This window comes from Oncorhynchus gorbuscha, linkage group LG26 (genome assembly GCF_021184085.1).
Source record: "Oncorhynchus gorbuscha isolate QuinsamMale2020 ecotype Even-year linkage group LG26, OgorEven_v1.0, whole genome shotgun sequence".
NCBI classification, from domain to species: domain Eukaryota; kingdom Metazoa; phylum Chordata; class Actinopteri; order Salmoniformes; family Salmonidae; genus Oncorhynchus; species Oncorhynchus gorbuscha.
The window spans coordinates 15,176,953-15,194,782 of NC_060198.1; the positions used below are offsets into that span (position 1 = coordinate 15,176,953).

General features: G+C 45.2%; 1 protein-coding gene across 3 annotated transcripts in view; it reads left to right on the forward strand.

Annotated features, from left to right (window-relative positions):
* Positions 1–17,830, forward strand: part of LOC124015571 (homeobox protein Meis1-like) — a 38,984-nt gene that overhangs the window by 10,007 nt on the left and 11,147 nt on the right. For all 3 annotated transcript variants that reach the window (XM_046330887.1, XM_046330886.1, XM_046330885.1), the window contains exons 8-9: positions 3,895–4,046; positions 12,949–13,025. In XM_046330887.1, coding sequence (XP_046186843.1) covers positions 3,895–4,046; positions 12,949–13,025 — 229 coding nt within the window. The remainder of the gene's footprint in view (positions 1–3,894; positions 4,047–12,948; positions 13,026–17,830) is intronic.

Here is a 17,830-nt window from a genome sequence, read left to right on the forward strand (position 1 = left end):
GCAACAAGCGTTCAGGGGTTTTGTTATCTCCCGAATACATTTTCAGTTTAGCACTGCCACGGGTGGACTGCATTGGGGACATCTGTGTGTTTTAACTCCCAAACACAAATACAGATACACAGCCAGAACACAAGGCCCAGAATACAAGGCCCAGAATACAAGGGAATACAAGGCCCAGAATACAAGGCCCAGAACACAAGGCCCAGAACACAAGGCCCAGAATACAAGGCCCAGAACACAAGGCCCAGAACACAAGGCCCAGAACACAAGGCCCAGAACACAAGGCCCAGAATACAAGGCCCAGAACACAAGGCCCAGAACACAAGGCCCAGAACACAAGGCCCAGAATACAAGGCCCAGAATACAAGGCCCAGAACACAAGGCCCAGAACACAAGGCCCAGAACACAAGGCCCAGAACACAAGGCCCAGAACACAAACACCCCTAATGTCCTTTTTATTCCCCATTTGGATGGTTGGGGAATTGTGGCTCCATCAAAGGAAGTATTTGACAGAAACGTATTGGTTGAGCTTCTGTTGGAAAGTGGATTCTTGGTTGATCCCTATTGGGGTATGTCGTCCAGGGATACCCTAACACGGGTTCCTTGCATCTCGTAGATAGTCCTACAGGACCAGAGAAGCTACCACTGGATAGTCATGGTTTTCTGACTTTTCAGGAAAAACCTGATTTACATACCTGAGGAGAGATTTGTTATCTCCCACTTTAACTGAAAGAAAAACCATCTCTCACCTGTAGGGAGGGGAGGTGTCATTGCCGGGAAAAAGAGGAGGAAGAAAGAAAACAAAGGGAAAGCTGGTAAATAATGTCCCAAAGAAGGCAAACTGTTTCAACGACTTAGTTCATCGCTATGGGGATGTCTGCGGTTTGGTCAAACATTTAGCTTCTGTTCATTTGAGCTTGCAGGTAGCCAATAGAGAAAGTCCATCCCAAGACAAGTGGTCAATTAATCTCAATCTTTTCTTTGTGCATTGTCCGTGTTTTGTTGTTTATGGTTGCCTGAAGTTATCACAAGCCTGGCCTGAGAAGCGAGGCCGTTCTTCACAGACCCTTGGATTGGCCAATGGTCAATGGACAATGGTCACATGGCTACCTTGCTCCTATAGGGAAGTGCGTCTTGCAAGAAATTACCAATGGTGGAAGCCTGGTGCAAAATTAAAGGTCCTCTCTCCTCCCAGGCCCCTTGCACCAGACCATGGCCAATAACATGTTGTGCAAACACTTCTGAAAGCTCAGCAATTGAGCAGGCCAGCAGCCGCTGCGAGCGCCGAGCTTTGGGAGCTCGACTTATAATGTGTGCGTGAAAAGTGCAAGTGGATTTTTGTGCCCCTTAACCTTGACGCTGGAAGAGAAAGGAGTAAGCAGCGATATTGAATGGTAAGCAGAAGAAAAAAGGCTGGGAATGGAATGAGGGCAAAGGGAATAAAAGAAAGAAGAGGGAGAGAGAGAGAGCGAGGGAAAGAGAGCGAGGGAAAGAGAGCGAGGGTGAGCAATGCATCCTTTGGTTTGGCGTGTGCATGGTCAAGGCTGCATAACCACAGCTGAGCTGACTTCATGTTCAGAGTTTTTTTTTTCTTCCAGGGGCAACACATTCCTTTGTATGGCCTCACTCCTCCACTGGATGCCAGACAGGAAAGCAGAGCGTAGCGGAGACTTCCCTTTGCCACTACCACTTTCTCCGGACCTCCCCAAGTCACTGCATTGCCTTGCTCCTTCCTTCGTCTTTTAACACAACCCCACCCCCCCCCTTTCACAGTCACACACAGCTGGATGTAGAGGAGGAGGAGGATTTGACATGTGCCGCTCTAGTCACTGTAGAGCGCGTGTCTCCCCGTCTCCGTCTCCACCCGCTACCCAAGTTGTCCCTGTGAAGCTCGGAGCTCTCACAAACCATTAGCAGGTTGGGCCCAAAGTCACCCCAGCGGCGGCATATCTCTCCTCGTGGCGTTTGGGCTCGAAAACGCTGCCGCAACGCGGCGCAGTGCGGAGTGTAAATCAGCCTGAGGGAGCCCGCCGTCGTCCCCCTAATGAGGCCGAGAGCTTGTTTATGGACTTCAGCATCATTTTTATGATTATTTCCACCTTCTCAGACTCTTGTCGGTCCCAGTAGAATCTCACCTCTGTTTTGGCGGTGGAGGTAATGGCAGGAGAAGCCTAAGCGAAGTCAACCTCCCAGCTAGTGAAGTTACCACTGATATTATACTCAGGTGGTCAGTAGTGGCTGCCATATGCCTGCTCTGCTCGGCTTTAACTGACTGTCTCTAACCTTGCCTGTTGCTGTTAAAAGGGGGGAAGGGGGTTAAATCAAATGAACCTCATTACATGGCACTTGACAAGAATACTGCGTACGACATGATTCGGAATTGCATTTGGGTGAAGAGGTTTGCAGTTAGTGGGGGCTTTGCTAAAGTTGAAATGGACTTAATGTTGGATCGAAGGAAGCCCGGTCCCAGATATGTTGTGCTGTCTTGCCAACTCCTATGATAGAGTTGGCAAGACAGTACAGCGTGATCCAGGGCCAGGCAACCTTCAATCCAGCATTTCATCCAGTTCGTCTTTAGCAAAGCCCTCGGTGTGCCCTAAACAATGACCATAGGAGTTGGCAAGGCAGCACAAACCGATCTGAGACCAGGCGAGATCGAAGGAGCATTCACTTCCAATGAGACATCTTGGATTATGAACCCAGGGCCAGCAGTGTAGCTCCCTCGGGCCAGATGGGAGCTAAGTAAACATAAGAGGTGGACTTTAGAGGAAAAAAACAGCGAGAGGAACAAACTGGGTATGAAATCATTGGCTGGTTTTGGACTGCGGGTGCATCCCAAATGGCACCCTATTCCTTACAGAGTGCAGCACTATGGACCCTGGTCAAAAAAGTAGTGCACTACGTAGGGAATAGGGTGCCATTTGGGACACACTCTAGGTCTGTGGTATCTTGGAGATGTACTGTATGGATTTTGGGGGTGGATAGATGGTGCTCTGGGTGGGTCATATCAAATCCACAGTACAGTGAGTCAGAGAGTTCAACCCCACAGTACTGTGAGTCAGAGAGTTCAACCCCTGGCTTAAAAGCTTTCTGAGATATATATATATATATAAGGATTTATGAATATACATATATTTGTTCTGGGGAGGTTTGGTGCATCACGTGTACAGTACATGGGAGTGTTTTGTATGGAACATTGAAGACTCAACCTATTCGTTCAGACACTCTCTTCTGATAAATATGTGAAGGTTTCTTGGATGAAGATGTTGATGAGTCAATCGTTTGAAATGTGGAGAGAAATAGATTTTTCCCCAGATCCATCCATATTTCAACTTTAGAGCTTTTTCTCCTCGCATTCTGAAAGACTGTGTAGCAGTAACTCTATTACGGCATCCTGCAGTTTGATCCATATGTTCAGAGCTGTGATGAAACTGTGTAAAAAGGGTAGAATGTCTGTAGAAAACATGATCAGTTGCTCTTTTGCCCCAGGATGCTGCAGCAGAATTCTCTCCTTTTGGTTGAAAACGTTTATCTTTTAATGCACTAACTCAACACATTGAGCTAAGCAAGGCCAGGAAAGCACGATCGCTGGCTAATCATGCAAAATATAAAGTTTGTCATTCCACAACAAGCAAAATGAGCAGTTGACTATTGTCCAAGAGAAGATAGTCGGTTGCCAGGTTGTAGCAGAATGGTCCGTCCTTATTCCCTACACAACCTGGGGAAATTTGTTTAAAAAAAATACAATTTCTGAAGTTAAACTAGAAGTTGTTTTCTGTTTGCCCAAGAGGAGATAGTCGTTTGCCAGGTTGGAGCCGAAATGTCCCAAACCTCCCTCCTTAGCTCCCCAACAGAACCACTCACCCACACAAACTGTCGCCTTTGTTTGTACAGGTGACTGCATGGACAACGGGGTGGCCTCTCCCAGCACTGGGGACGACGACGACCCTGAAAAGGAAAAGAGGGATCGTCACAACAAGAAGCGAGGCATCTTCCCTAAAGTGGCCACCAACATCATGAGGGCGTGGCTCTTCCAGCACTTAACGGTGAGTAAAGTGGTGGATCACCGTTACACTTCTTAGAAGCCAAGCAAGGGAGACCTCAATACCGGCGGTCATTTTGAGCTCCAAGTCATGCCCTTTAGCCTCAGTTATACTTTACGGGTGTTTAGCGTTGTTGTGACAAGTCTGAAATGTAGCAATGAGGGAGGGATTTTTCCACTGCTGCCTAGCAGGTTCAGAAGGATTTGGCTGTTGAAATGACTTTTGAATTGACTCCACCGAAGTTGTCATGCGGGTGTGTGTACGTGTGTGTGTTTGTTTGACAAGGCATATCAAAGCTATAGTGAAAGTTATTTTGTAGAGAACTTCTCCCCTAACTCTCCTGTCAGTCGCTACGAGTGAAGTGAGTTGTGATAAAAGACTTTGGTTAACATTCACATCAAATCAAACTATATTTGTCGCATGCGCCAAATACAACAAGACCTTACCGTGAAATGCTTACTTACAGGCCCTTAACCAACAGGGCAGTTCAAGAAGAGTCAAGAAAATATTTACCAAATAAACTAAAGTAAAAAATTGAATAAAAAAAATATAAAAAGTAACACAATAACATAACAATAACGAGGCTATATACAGGGGGTAGGGGTGAAGTCAGTGTGCGGGGGGGTGGGTGGGGGGGTGAAGTGACTATGCATAGATAATAAACAGCGCGTAGCAGCAGTGTACAAAACAAATGGGGGGAGGTCAATGTAAATAGTCGAGTGGCCATTTGATTAATTGTTCAGCAGTCCTATGGCTTGAGGGTAGAAGCTGTACCGAGCAGTTGCCATACCAGGTAGTGATGCAACTGGCCAGGATGCTCTCAACGGTGCAGCTGTAGAACATTTTGAGGATCTGTGGACCCATGCCAAATCTTTTCAGTCTCCTGGGGGGGGGAAAAGGTTTTGTCGTGTCCTCTTCACGACTGTCTTGGTGTGTTTGGACCATGATAGTTCGTTGGTGATGTGGACACCAAGGAACTTGAAACTCTCGACCCGCTCCACTAAGGCCCTGTTGATGTTAATGGGGGCCTGTTCGGCCCGCCTTTTCCTGTAGTCCACGATCAGCTCCTTTGTCTTGCTCACATTGAGGGAGAGGTTGTTGTCCTGGCATCACACTGCCAGTACTCTGACCTCCTCCCTATAGGCTGTCTCGTCATTGTCTGTGATCAGGCCTACCACTGTTGTGTCATCAGCAAACTTAATGATAGTGTTGGAGTGTTGGCCACGCAGGCAGTACAGGAGGGGACTAAGTACACACCCTTGAGGGGCCCCAGTGTTGAGGATCAGTGTGGCAGACGTGTTGTTGCCTACCCTTATCACCTGGGGGCGGCCCGTCAGGAAGTCCAGGATCGAGTTGCAGAGGGAGGTGTTTAGTCCCAGGGTCCTTTGCTTAGTGATGAGCTTTGTGGGCAACTATGGTGTTGAACGCTGAGCTGTAGTCAATGAACAGCATTCTCACATGTCCAGGTGTGAAAGGGCAGTGTGGAGTGCAATTGAGATTGCATCATCTGTGGATCTGTTGGGGCAGTATACGAATTGGAGTGGGTCTAGGGTATCCGGGAGGATGCTGTTGATGTGAGCCATGACCAGCCTTTCAAAGCACTTCATGGCTACCGACGTGAGTGAGAGCTAGAATGTAGTAGCAGCAAAAAGGGAGGCAATATTATCTGTGTCCATAGCCTCACAGATACAGACTGTTAAAGGGAGACATATCTGACATACACAGACATATCTGATTTGCAGCTTTGGCAAAAGTTAGCAAGCTAGTCAATTGGCCAGCAGGCACTGGGAGAGAAACACTGAGAGGATTTTGCTATGTAGGCATTTCCCCCCCTTTTCTGTCTGGGCTCCATACAAGGAGAGGCTAAATCGGGATGTCTCGATGGGGGTCAAGGTGGCCGCCAGGACCTACCACTGAACCTGGGTGGCTGCAGCCTGCAGCAGATGGGATATGGGAGAGAGGGAGGAGAGATAACTCAGGTAGAGATAGGGGGAGAGGAAGAGAGGTAGGGAGAGAGAGTTGACCATAGACATTCCCAGGTTCTCTAGAGAGTAAAATGTTTGTGTGTGTGTGTTTGTGTGCATGGTCAGTTAAGTGGTATTTAGAACTATGAGCACAGTGTCTTCCATTTACACTGTATCGATTCTCAAGGACTTGGTAAAGGTTCATGTATGAGGTCTAGCAAGCTGGCTGTGGATGTGTGTGTGTGTGTACCAGGAATCCTGGTGAGAAATGGGGCAGCACTCTTGCCCCTCCAGCAGGGAACCACAGGCCTTTTCTTCCTTTCACACCCCTATCTCCTCCACTCCCTCTCTTTACCCACTCACACAAATGTTCTTTTTCTTTTTAATTGATCAAGAAATTAGTGGTAAACGAAAGCCGTTGCCCCGAAAAGCCCAAAGGAGACCCTGATTGCGTCCCAAATGGCACCCCATTCCCTATACAGTGCGCTACCTATAACCAGGGCCCATAGAGCTCTGATCAAAAGTAGTGCACTATGTAGGAAATATGGTGCCATTTAGGAAACAGCCCCCTCTGCTTTTTTTCTGCACACGGGGCTCCCCAAAGAAAAGGTAATTATGTGATAGGGTAATGGGACGAAACCCAGGCGTTCAGATTGTTGCCATGCCCACTACATTGTGGGAGGATCCACTGGGATTTGGCGTGTCGTTACCACGGTGAGGGGGATCAGAGGCGGGGTGAGGAGTGAGGGAGGGGTTAGCAAGTTCCCTAATTTTTTATTCATTTTTTTTTTTTTTTTTTCATTTGAGATTTTTTAAACTTCTCTTAGTTGTGAACAGAATATTTAAGCCTGCGAGTGAGAGGGGAGCCACAGCTTGTAAAAGAGAAACCACCGCAGAACGTGCTGTTTTCTTCACATGTTTTTGCTTCTCTTTTTTACAAAGTGTTTCATGTAAAAAGCAAAAACCAAGTGGAAGGCATAATCCCTGTTAATGCAATTAGAGGCTAATTTGCCACCCTCTTGCTCACAGATGTGCTGTAATAATGACGCGTGCTCCAACCCTGAAAGCGCATTCTACCCAAACCTGAGCAGAAACGGGTGGGAAAGAAGTTGTACTGGGTCGCTAAGTGTACGGTAACTTTGTTCATTGAAGTTGGGTTTGAATAAATGTCAAGTTACCTGTAATTTAAAAAAACACCCACTTCTGTGAGTTATGGAATGCTCTGGTTACACAGAGGTGAAGAGAACTTCTGAACTGGGGTGGAGATGGCCTAATTCCCGAACCTTAGAGTTCGTAACCCATGCAATGCAGAAACATTTTCTATCCTGCTTTCCTGTCCTCTGGAAGAAAAAAAAGGAATGCCCTCCTAAGCAGAAAAAAGTGGAGTCTGGCTAGCGTTTCACAGGAAGCCCCTGGAATGACCTCATCCTCTCTCGCCCCGGGATCGTCAAAGGTCAAAGTTCGACAGGTCATTTGAACCCATTCGTCATTGGTTGTTTATTGCCAGAGCCCCCTTGGATGTTGACGTGCCAATCACCCATGGCAAACTATGGTGTGCCACACAGCAGCCTATATATACGCTGGCTGGGAATCCCTGTCCCATGGCAACGGCAGCCAGCCATACCCATCCCCGTTCCCCCTCCCCCCGTCTACACAGAGGCTCATTTATAATGCGGTCTTGCCCTGATGTCATTAGATCTGGGACATGAAATGATACAAATTAAATATTGACTATAGCCTGACTGGTCTCTCCTGCCCCCCCCCCCCCCCCCAAAAAAAGAGTCCCTGGACTTCCCAAGCTTTCCCCCTGTGTATTTACTGTCCCCCCCCACCCCCAAACCACCCCGACTAGCACCACTCATATACGTGTGACGAATCCATCTATCCATATTCATATTTGTAAATTCAATTTAGTCCCGGGACCTACGGTTCCTGATTATACCTTAATTCTATCCAAGCAAGCACTCAGAATCGTTGGCGCCACCCAATTAAAGAATAAAGAACATTACACATGGTGTATAATCACGTCTTGGCTTCTCAGAATAAAAATATGACCCTCCCTTTTTAGCTGAATGCGCCTCTTTGTTGGGGTAGTTGAAGTTCTTCTTGCCACTGTTTTTAAACCTTTCTTTTAGATCCTTTTTGTTCTCGATGCCCATTTGAGTTATTTGAGTTATTTGAGTTATTTGAGTTATTTGAGTTCCAGGGAAATATTTGGATGTAATGAGAAGACGATTATTGGAGTCGGTGGCAATCCAATTCCCTACATAGTGCACTACTAGCCTATATGGCTTTGGTCAAAAGTAGTGCACTATGTAGGGAATAGGGTACCATTTGAGACACATACAAAGAAGGGAGGAGCAGAAAGATAGGGCAGCCAAACAGGGTATTTTTAGGAGACCTGTGGGGCATCTGAGTTCATTTATCCAATGCTGGCGCCCCATTGTGTCAGGGGATGGTCTTCGCTCTTTCTCTGGGTCCCTCACCCTGCAGTGAAAACATCATCCATTACCTTTTTGACAGGTCCCCAAGGACCTCCAGGGGCTTGGGACTCAGCGCCCAGCGGGGGTCGCCTTTATTGACCTCCCCAGAAATCCAGCATGTGGTCACATACATCACTGGCTGGGGCCTTTTTCTCTGACAAGGTAAATGGACAGTGTTTAGTCCCGGAAGGATAATGAAGTGAGGAGAAGAGGGCCAATGGACCGAGGACGTTGGAGGAGATTGGCAGATGGCAGTACACAGTGAACGGGGGAAGCTTTAGTTTGATTGGGGATGCACTAGAGACGAGTTCAGCAGTTAAACCTGACTCGTTGGTGTTGCTCTGCAATTGATGTTTTGTCTTGATTGCTTTCCCCTACAGCAGCTGGACACACATTGGATATATTTTTTTGGAGTGTCCCTCTCCTTACCCATCTTTATTTTGCCCTTGCCAAAATGCCACAAATGGCAAAATGCTAACAAATCTGAGTTTGTTAAGATTTCGAATTCTTTGTGAAGTTTAGAATTTGGCCTTACTGTAGTTCAATTACACCCAGTCTAAAGCTAGCGCTCTCTCTAGGGATGTAGTGTTAAATAAAGATGGGTGAACTCTGCAGTCCGAGATGATGGTTCATATACAGTACGTTTACCCTCCTCTATTTTCGCCGCTCCTCTCACCTCACACCTCTCGCGCCCCGTCCTACTCAGCTGTGTCCGGTTGTGGGCGCGCTGGGCCGACCGCCCCTTGGTTAGCGGCTCCTCACTCCAAATGAGGAGTAATTACAACCTCCTAACAGGTTTACTGGTCCAGTAAACAACATAATCACCATCCCAAAACGTCCCCTGAATTGGCCCGGGCTGATCGTTCAGTCGTGAACTCAAAGAGCTCGCAGCTCAAACCCCCATTTGCTCACAGCAACCCTTCCCTCCACCCAGCTGGTGTGGAACAGAGTGGCAAGCCCCCTTGCCTCCCCTCTTACCCCATAGCCGTGAAATGCCACGTATTCTGTTACTGTCGTTTACTAATGAGACTGGTCAGTAGTAGGTACTCCCACTCATTAGAGGCCCTTGTTTGGGGGGGGTTGGGGGGTGGGGGGTTGGTTGACGTGCTCCATTGCTGGGGCTAGCAGCAGAGGAATGTAGCCTGGGGCTTTGGGCCCTGTTTAAGGCCTATATTGGCCTGCCTGCCTGCCTGGCTGGATGAATGGCTGCTAGGTGGGGGACTGGTACAGCTGGCCTGTCACCACCTAGGCTGCCTCACAACCCACAGCCCAGCGGCAGCCACTTAGTGGTCGACACCAGGCAAGTCAGGGCCCACTATGTGAGCTGTGGTGTAGTGTGTTGCAGAAGGGTGGAAGAGTGTATGATGTGTTTGTGCGTGTGCGTATATGTGTACATTATGCCCATGTGTGTATGTGTGAGTGCATTCTCGCACGTGTGCATGTGTGTGTTTACAAACCCCTCTGACCAACACCCCTCCAACACTGACTCTCTCGCCAGTTTGACAGTAGAGCCCCCTTTCCATTTGATGTGTTTAGACCTGCCTGCTAGGATTGGCCTGGTCGACGGCGCTTCCCTCTGTTGCTGTTAATGTGGTGCTGAAAGGCATGGCGACGAGGTGTTCCCCTCGGAGTGGTCAGGCTGGCTGTAAGTGGAGAGGGAGAGGGAGGGAAATAGAGGCCTGTTGACTGTTGGTAGTCTCGGTATCCCATGCTAACAGTTGAAAAGAAGTGACATTCATTTTGAGGTAGAGTCAATAGTGTTCGAAGCTAAGATAAGCTACGTTACATTTTCAGGTAGAGTCCGTTATTTTGGATACTAAGCCAAGTTATATTAATTATAAGGGAGAGTTAGTTGTTTGTAAAAGCTAGTTGCTTGGAAGATAAGACAATTTTGCTTTCAGTTTCAGGTAGAGTCAGTTGTTTGGAATTCTAAGCCAAGTTAGGCTCATTTTCAAGTTAGTTGTTTGGAAGCTAAGTCAAGTTACATTTATTTTCAGGTTAGTTGTGTCAGCTAAGCCTTAGCTCAGCTCTGATGCCCCTGAGTATTTGTGTTGCTTTTGGTGTCTTCTGTCTCCTTGGAGATTTGGTGTCTTATTAGCCATTCACCTGGAGGACATGGTTTCATTCTGTCCCAGCATGCTAGAGAGCAGTTCTTGCCTGAGCATGGAGTGGCTGCTAGCTGGCGGCAGACCTGTGTCGCCATTCATGCCAGAGTGCTCCGAGTATAATGTCCCTATAGGCACAAATCTAGGATCAGCTTTAAATGCTATAATCCTAATGGTAACCGTTATAGTGAAAAATCACAAACTGACCTTGGATCAGCGTTGAGAGGCAACTTCGTCTTCCTTGTGTCAGAACCAAGAGTCATGTCCAGTAGAGAGAAAGCTTTTGAAACAGAGCAAAAAGGGGAGATACTGAACTCGTCCAATATGGACACATATTTTACATTTTCGGTTGCAATGCGTTTTTCCACATGGTACCCTACTGAACAGGACCGAGGCCTCAGTGCTGATTACAGGGTTGGGGATGGCCCGGCCTTAACTCTGGGGCGGTTAGAGCCGCTAGTCCTTGCTAACAGGATTATAATTCATAATGAGCGGGTGGGTCGGGATTGGGGCCCAGAGTGGAAACTCTGAAATTAGGCCTGAGGTTACCAGCCTTTCCCATGTGTGTGTGTGTGTGTGTGTGTGTGTGTGTGTGTGTGTGTGTGTGTGTGTGTGTGTGTGTGTGTGTGTGTGTGTGTGTGTGTGCGGGTGTGTGTGTATGTGCGTGTGCATGTGTGTGACTGTGCGGGAGTGTGTGTATGTGCGTGTGCATGTGTGTGACTGTGCTTTCACTTTTGTGTTCCGGGAAGATGTTATGGTATCTTAACTTGCTTTTCCTTATGGATGTCATTGTAGAGATTGGTTCAAGGCAAGTTTTTAATTCACATTTTCTCAAAAATGTTTTGCTGCTATTTTTCCTTCTCTGAGTTGATAGAATTATCCACGTTATTCAGGAACAAAGGCCACTTGGAGGAACATGGAACATGGCCGACAGACAGCGAGGGACAATTTGATGAGGCGACACTGAGATTATCCCTTTCTGTGGCGAATTAGACTCCGTTTAGGCCAATGACCTACAATCAAATCACATGGAAACAAGAGGGAAAGGCATCCATTACCACTTGATTCAGCGTCAATGGGGAAAATAACTCAGTAACATCAAAGAGCCTCTCCCTGTCGCCACAGAAAAAGGATGTGGTAGATAAATGTTCTCCAGGTGTAAAGTGTGTCATTTATAGCTTTGTGCCCATGTGGAATTGGCCTGCATCTCAGATGGTTTGAACTGGTCACAGTGGAGGTCTGATTTCTGATTTGATGTTAAATAGCATTAGATGTCATTTTTTCCATTTAAAAAATGTAACCTATATTTAGCTAGGCAAGTCAGTTGAGAACAAATTCTTATTTACAATGACTGCCTACACCGGCCAAACACAGACGATGCTGGGGACAATTGTGCGCCGCCCTATGGGACTCCCAATCACGGTCGGATGTGGATACGGCCTATGAAGGGTTGGGACAGTAGATGTTTTCCTCTTCTGGTCAACCCATAGTTTGACCTACTTTCCTATATCGTAGCTCCCTTATTCTCACTGACTTGACAGGTCTGGAGGTGGTTGAAAACCATAGGCTTCGGTTTAGTTACTGACATAGTGCTCCCCTATCCAGTTCTGTCAGATTAGGGAGTAGGAGGGGAAAGTAAATAGAAAAGGGAGCGCTGTTAAATGCATTGGGATTCTTCCCGTGTGACTTACACTCCCATCTATACACACACACACACACACACACACACACACACACACACACACACACACACACACACACACACACACACACACACACACACACACACACACACACACACACACACACACACACACACACACACACACACACACACACACACACACACACACACGCCTGTATCTATATCCCCCCCACTGCTAAGAGAGCCAGCTCAACCTACTCTAGGAGCTTGTGTGTGTGTGTGCTGGTGTGTGTGTGTGTGTGTGTGTGTGTATGTGCAAAGCACTAGTATCACCCCTAATTAATATAGCTGTTTCTCCACTCTGGTAAACTCTTTAATTGGCTCACACACACACACACACACACACACACACACACACACACACACACACACACACACACACACACACACACACACACACACACACACACACACACACACACACACACACACACACACACACACACACACCATTAATTATCATTCCTTTTCATATTGCCCTAATGAGTCTTTGGAGCCACACCTCCATTTGTTCACACTAATTAGCAGCTGCCGCTGCTAGCACAGCCACAACGACACAAACAACACAAAAGCCATTTTTGTTTTCTTTCAGTTACTATTTCCTTTATATTCATATGGTCTTTCTTTTTCTTTTTCTCGTTGAAACAGCATCCTTACCCTTCGGAAGAGCAGAAGAAACAACTGGCCCAGGACACGGGGTTAACGATCCTACAAGTCAACAATTGGTGAGTTGGATCGGGGTTGTTTGGCGTCTGCGTGTGTTTACATGGCAGTAATACTTAGGCCGCGTCTTAAATGGCAACCTATTCCCCATAGGGCTCCTGTAAAAAGTAATGCACTATATAGGGAATGGGATGCCGTTTGGGATGCTGCCTTAGTTAGTTTACTCCACCCCAGGCAACCTGCATCTAATGATTTGAATGATTCATTCCTCGGGGAACACCCGGAAATATCACCCCTTACAGTCTGTTGGCTTCAGTTAATTGGAATGAGAGGAAACCTGTAGAATAGTTCCAGTGGTGCGGGGTGCATTTACTACAGTATTTACATATTTACTCATCTGAAAGAAGAAAGTAGGACATTTCACTGTACTTTGATCTATTTTATGAATAATTATCCACAGTTATTAACAAAGTATGAGGTAATAGCCTGCAAGGGGTTTAATGCTGTCTGGTTATGGAGGCAAAACATAGACAAGAATGATGATTCAATTACTCTATGAGAAATCTCAGTCTTCAGATGTACAGACATCCTATCCAATTGAACCCCAGCCTAGGCGAATATACGCAGCAATATACATGAGCAAATACAGAATACAGAAAATGCAATCAGTGGTTTGTGGTTTAACTCTACACCATTCCAACTACTGTTTAGCCTTTATATGTATGCACTATGCACAGTATTTCCCAAATATGTATCTGTCACAATCAATACCCACAGAACAATCCTCTGTCAATTCTACAGCTGTTGTATGCGCTAATCATCTGCCTATGCGCTAATCATCTGCCTAGTTATATTGTGAGCACTGAGGTAGCGTGCCCTAGTAGGGAGTCCACTGTGTGCAAGCTCACCCTGCACTATCAGCTCCAACAAAAATATCACTGTCATGTCGACCTCTGATAAGCCTCCCAGTAAAGCAATAAAAACAATCACGAATCTCAGAAGTGCTAAAAATAGCCCGCATCAACATGTGTAGCCTACCCTGATGACATTCAAAATCAAATCAAATCTATCAAATCAAATCAAATGTATTTGTCACATACACATGGTTAGCAGATGTTAATGCGAGTGTAGCGAAATGCTTGTGCTTCTAGTTCCGACAATGCAGTAATAACCAACGAGTAATCTAACTAACAATTCCAAAACTACTACCTTATACACACGAGTGTAAAGGGATAAAGAATATGTACATAAAGATATATGAATGAGTGATGGTACAGAACAGCATAGGCAAGATGCAGTAGATGCTATCGAGTACAGTATATACATATGAGATGAGTAATGTAGGGTATGTAAACAAAGTGACATAGTTTAAAGTGGCTAGTGGTACATGTATTACATAAAGATGCAGTAGATGATATAGAGTACAGTATATTCATATACATATAAGATGAGTAATGTAGGGTATGTAAACATTATATTAAGTAGCATTGTTTAAAGTGGCTAGTGATATATATTTTACATCAATTCCCATCAATTCCCATTATTAAAGTGGCTGGAGTTGAGTCAGTGTGTTGGCAGCAGCCACTCAATGTTAGTGGTGGCTGTTTAACAGTCTGACGGCCTTGAGATAGAAGCTGTTTTTCAGTCTCTCGGTCCCAGCTTTGACGCACCTGTTTCTGATGGTGAACAGGCAGTGGCTCGGGTGGTTGTTGTCCTTGATGATCTTTAATGGCCTTCCTGTGACATCGGGTGGTTGTTGTCCTTGATGATCTTTAATGGCCTTCCTGTGACATCGGGTGGTTGTTGTCCTTGATGATCTTTAATGGCCTTCCTGTGACATCGGGTGGTTGTTGTCCTTGATGATCTTTAATGGCCTTCCTGTGACATCGGGTGGTTGTTGTCCTTGATGATCTTTAATGGCCTTCCTGTGACATCGGGTGGTTGTTGTCCTTGATGATCTTTAATGGCCTTCCTGTGACATCGGGTGGTTGTTGTCCTTGATGATCTTTAATGGCCTTCCTGTGACATCGGGTGGTTGTTGTCCTTGATGATCTTTAATGGCCTTCCTGTGACATCGGGTGGTTGTTGTCCTTGATGATCTTTAATGGCCTTCCTGTGACATCGGGTGGTTGTTGTCCTTGATGATCTTTAATGGCCTTCCTGTGACATCGGGTGGTCCATTCATCGCTATTGCAGTTGTTAATGTATATTCTAACTTTTTTTGTCATTGCAATTTGTATTGTTTTCATTTCAGTCAATAGTCACGGTGCTCCCCCTATGGTCATTCCACCCCACCACTCCCCTTCAACAGTCTTTACTCTGCCTCCACCTCAATGTATTAATCGCTGCCACAGTTGTTATTATGCATATAGTGCTATTTCTATTTCTATCGTTGTTGTTTTATTGCCATTTTCATTATTTTATTTCACTAAGTCCTGCATGTTGAAGCGCGAAGCCTAAGATTTCTTTCACTGTACCCTGCAATCACACCTGCAATCACACCTGCAACCCTGTACATGTGACTATTAAACACTGCATATTTTTCATCTGAATCTGAAACAAGGTTCATGAAATCAATAACTCCCTAGTAACAGATATCATTCATTTACTGACTATCTCTGGAAACTCACTTAGATAATACCTTTAATTATACAGTGGTAGCAATACATGGTTTCAACATCTTCAGAAGAGACAGGAATGCCACTGGTGGAGGTGTTGCCATTTATGTTCAGAGTCATATTCCTGTAAAGCTTAGAGAGGATCTCATGTCAAATGCTGTTGAAGTAGTATGGCTGCAGGCTCACCTGCCTCAACTAAAGCCCATTCTTTTGGGAAGCTGCTATCGACCACCAATTGCTAACAGTCAGAATGTGGATAATATGTGAGAAATGCTTAATAATGTACAGTATGTGATATCAACAAAGAGGTCTATTTTTTGGGGGTGATGTAAATATTGACTGGCTTCCATCAAGCTGCCCACTCAAAAAAATATTCAACCTGGTTCAGGTTATCAGTCAACCTACCAGGGTATTTACAAACATCACAGGAAGGAAATCATCCACATGTGTTGGTCACATCTTTACCAATGCTGCAGAAATCTGCTCTTAAAGCAGTATCCAATTCCATCAGATGTAGTGATCATAATACTCTATAGTGGCTATATCAAGGAAAACCAAAGTTCCAAAGGCTGGGCCTAATATAATGTATAAGAGGTCATACATATATGTAAATAATATTTTCTGTTTAATGAGGAGCAACCAGATGCTGCACTTGACACATTTATGAAATTGCTTATTCCAGTTACTAATAAGCACGCACCCGTTAAGAAAAGCACTGTAAAAACGGTTAAATCCCTGTGGGCTGATGAGGAATTGAAAAATTGTATGGTTGAGAGGGATGAGGCTACAGGAATGGCAAATAAGTCTGGCTGCACAGCCAGAAACGTACTGTAAATTGAGAAATCATGTGACTAAACTGAACAAAAACAAGAAGAAACTGTACTATGAAACAAATATAAATTATATAAAGAATGATAGTAAAAAGCTTTGGAGCACCTTAAATTAAATCTTGGGCAAAAATAGTAACTTGGCTCCATTCACTGAATTAGATGGCTCATTCATCACAAAACCCACTGATATTGCCAACTACTTAAATTAGTATTTCATTGGCAAGATTAGTAAACGTAGGCATGACATGCCAACCACAAATTCTGAACCTACACATCCATGCATAACTGAACAAATTATGAAAGACAACTATTGTCATTTTTAATTCCTTAAAGTGAGTGTGGAAGAGGTGAAAATAGTATTGTTGTCTACCACCTGGGTCTGACAACTTGATGGAACATTTCTGAGGATGATAGCAGACTATATTGCCTCTCCTCTTTGCCATCTTTTCAATCTAAGACTACAGGAAAGTGTGTGCCCTCAGGCCTGGAGGGAAGCAACATTAATTATACTATCAAGAATAGCAAAGCACCCTTTACTGGATCAAACAGTCGACCAATCAGTCTGTTACCATTTCACAGTAGAGAAATTAACAACATATTTTCAGCACACTTATAGGGAAGGGCATTCGACATGTACGGCACTGTAACAAATGACTGATGATTGGCTGGGAGAAATTGAGAATATAAAGATTGTGGAAGCTGTTTTTTAAGACTTCAGTGCTACTTTTGACATTATTAATCATAATCTGCTGCTGGGAAAATGTGTGCGTTATGGATTTACATCCCCTGATGTATTGTGCATCGAGTTACCTGTCTTAACAGAACACAGAGGGTGTTCTTTAATGGAAGCCTCTCCAACATAATTCAGGTAATGTCAGGCAATCCCCAGGGCAGCTGTCTAGGGCCCTTACTTTAAAAAATCTTTACTAATGACCTGCAACTGGCTAATGACTCAACACTATACATGTCAGCTACTGAAATGACTGCAACACTTAACAAATAACTGCAGTCAGTTTCAGAATGTGTGGCAAGAAATATGTAAGTTAGTCCTAAATATTTAAAAAACTAAAAGCATTGTATTTGGGACAAATCATTCACTAAACCCTAAACCTCAACTAAATCTTGTAATGAATAATGTGGAAATTGAGCAAGTTGAGGAGACTAAACTGCTTGGAGTAACCCTGGATTGTAAACTGTCATGGTCAAAACACATTGATGCAACAGTAGCTAAGATGGGGAGAGGTCTGTCCATAATAAATTGCTGCTCTACCTTCTTAACAGCACTAGGGCCTGTAGCCAGGTCCTACAGGCCCTAGTTTTGTCACACCTGGACTGCAGTAGTGTGGCCAGGAGCCACAAAGAGGGACTTAAAACTGGCCCAGAACAGGGCAGCACGGCTGGCCCTTAAATGTACACAGA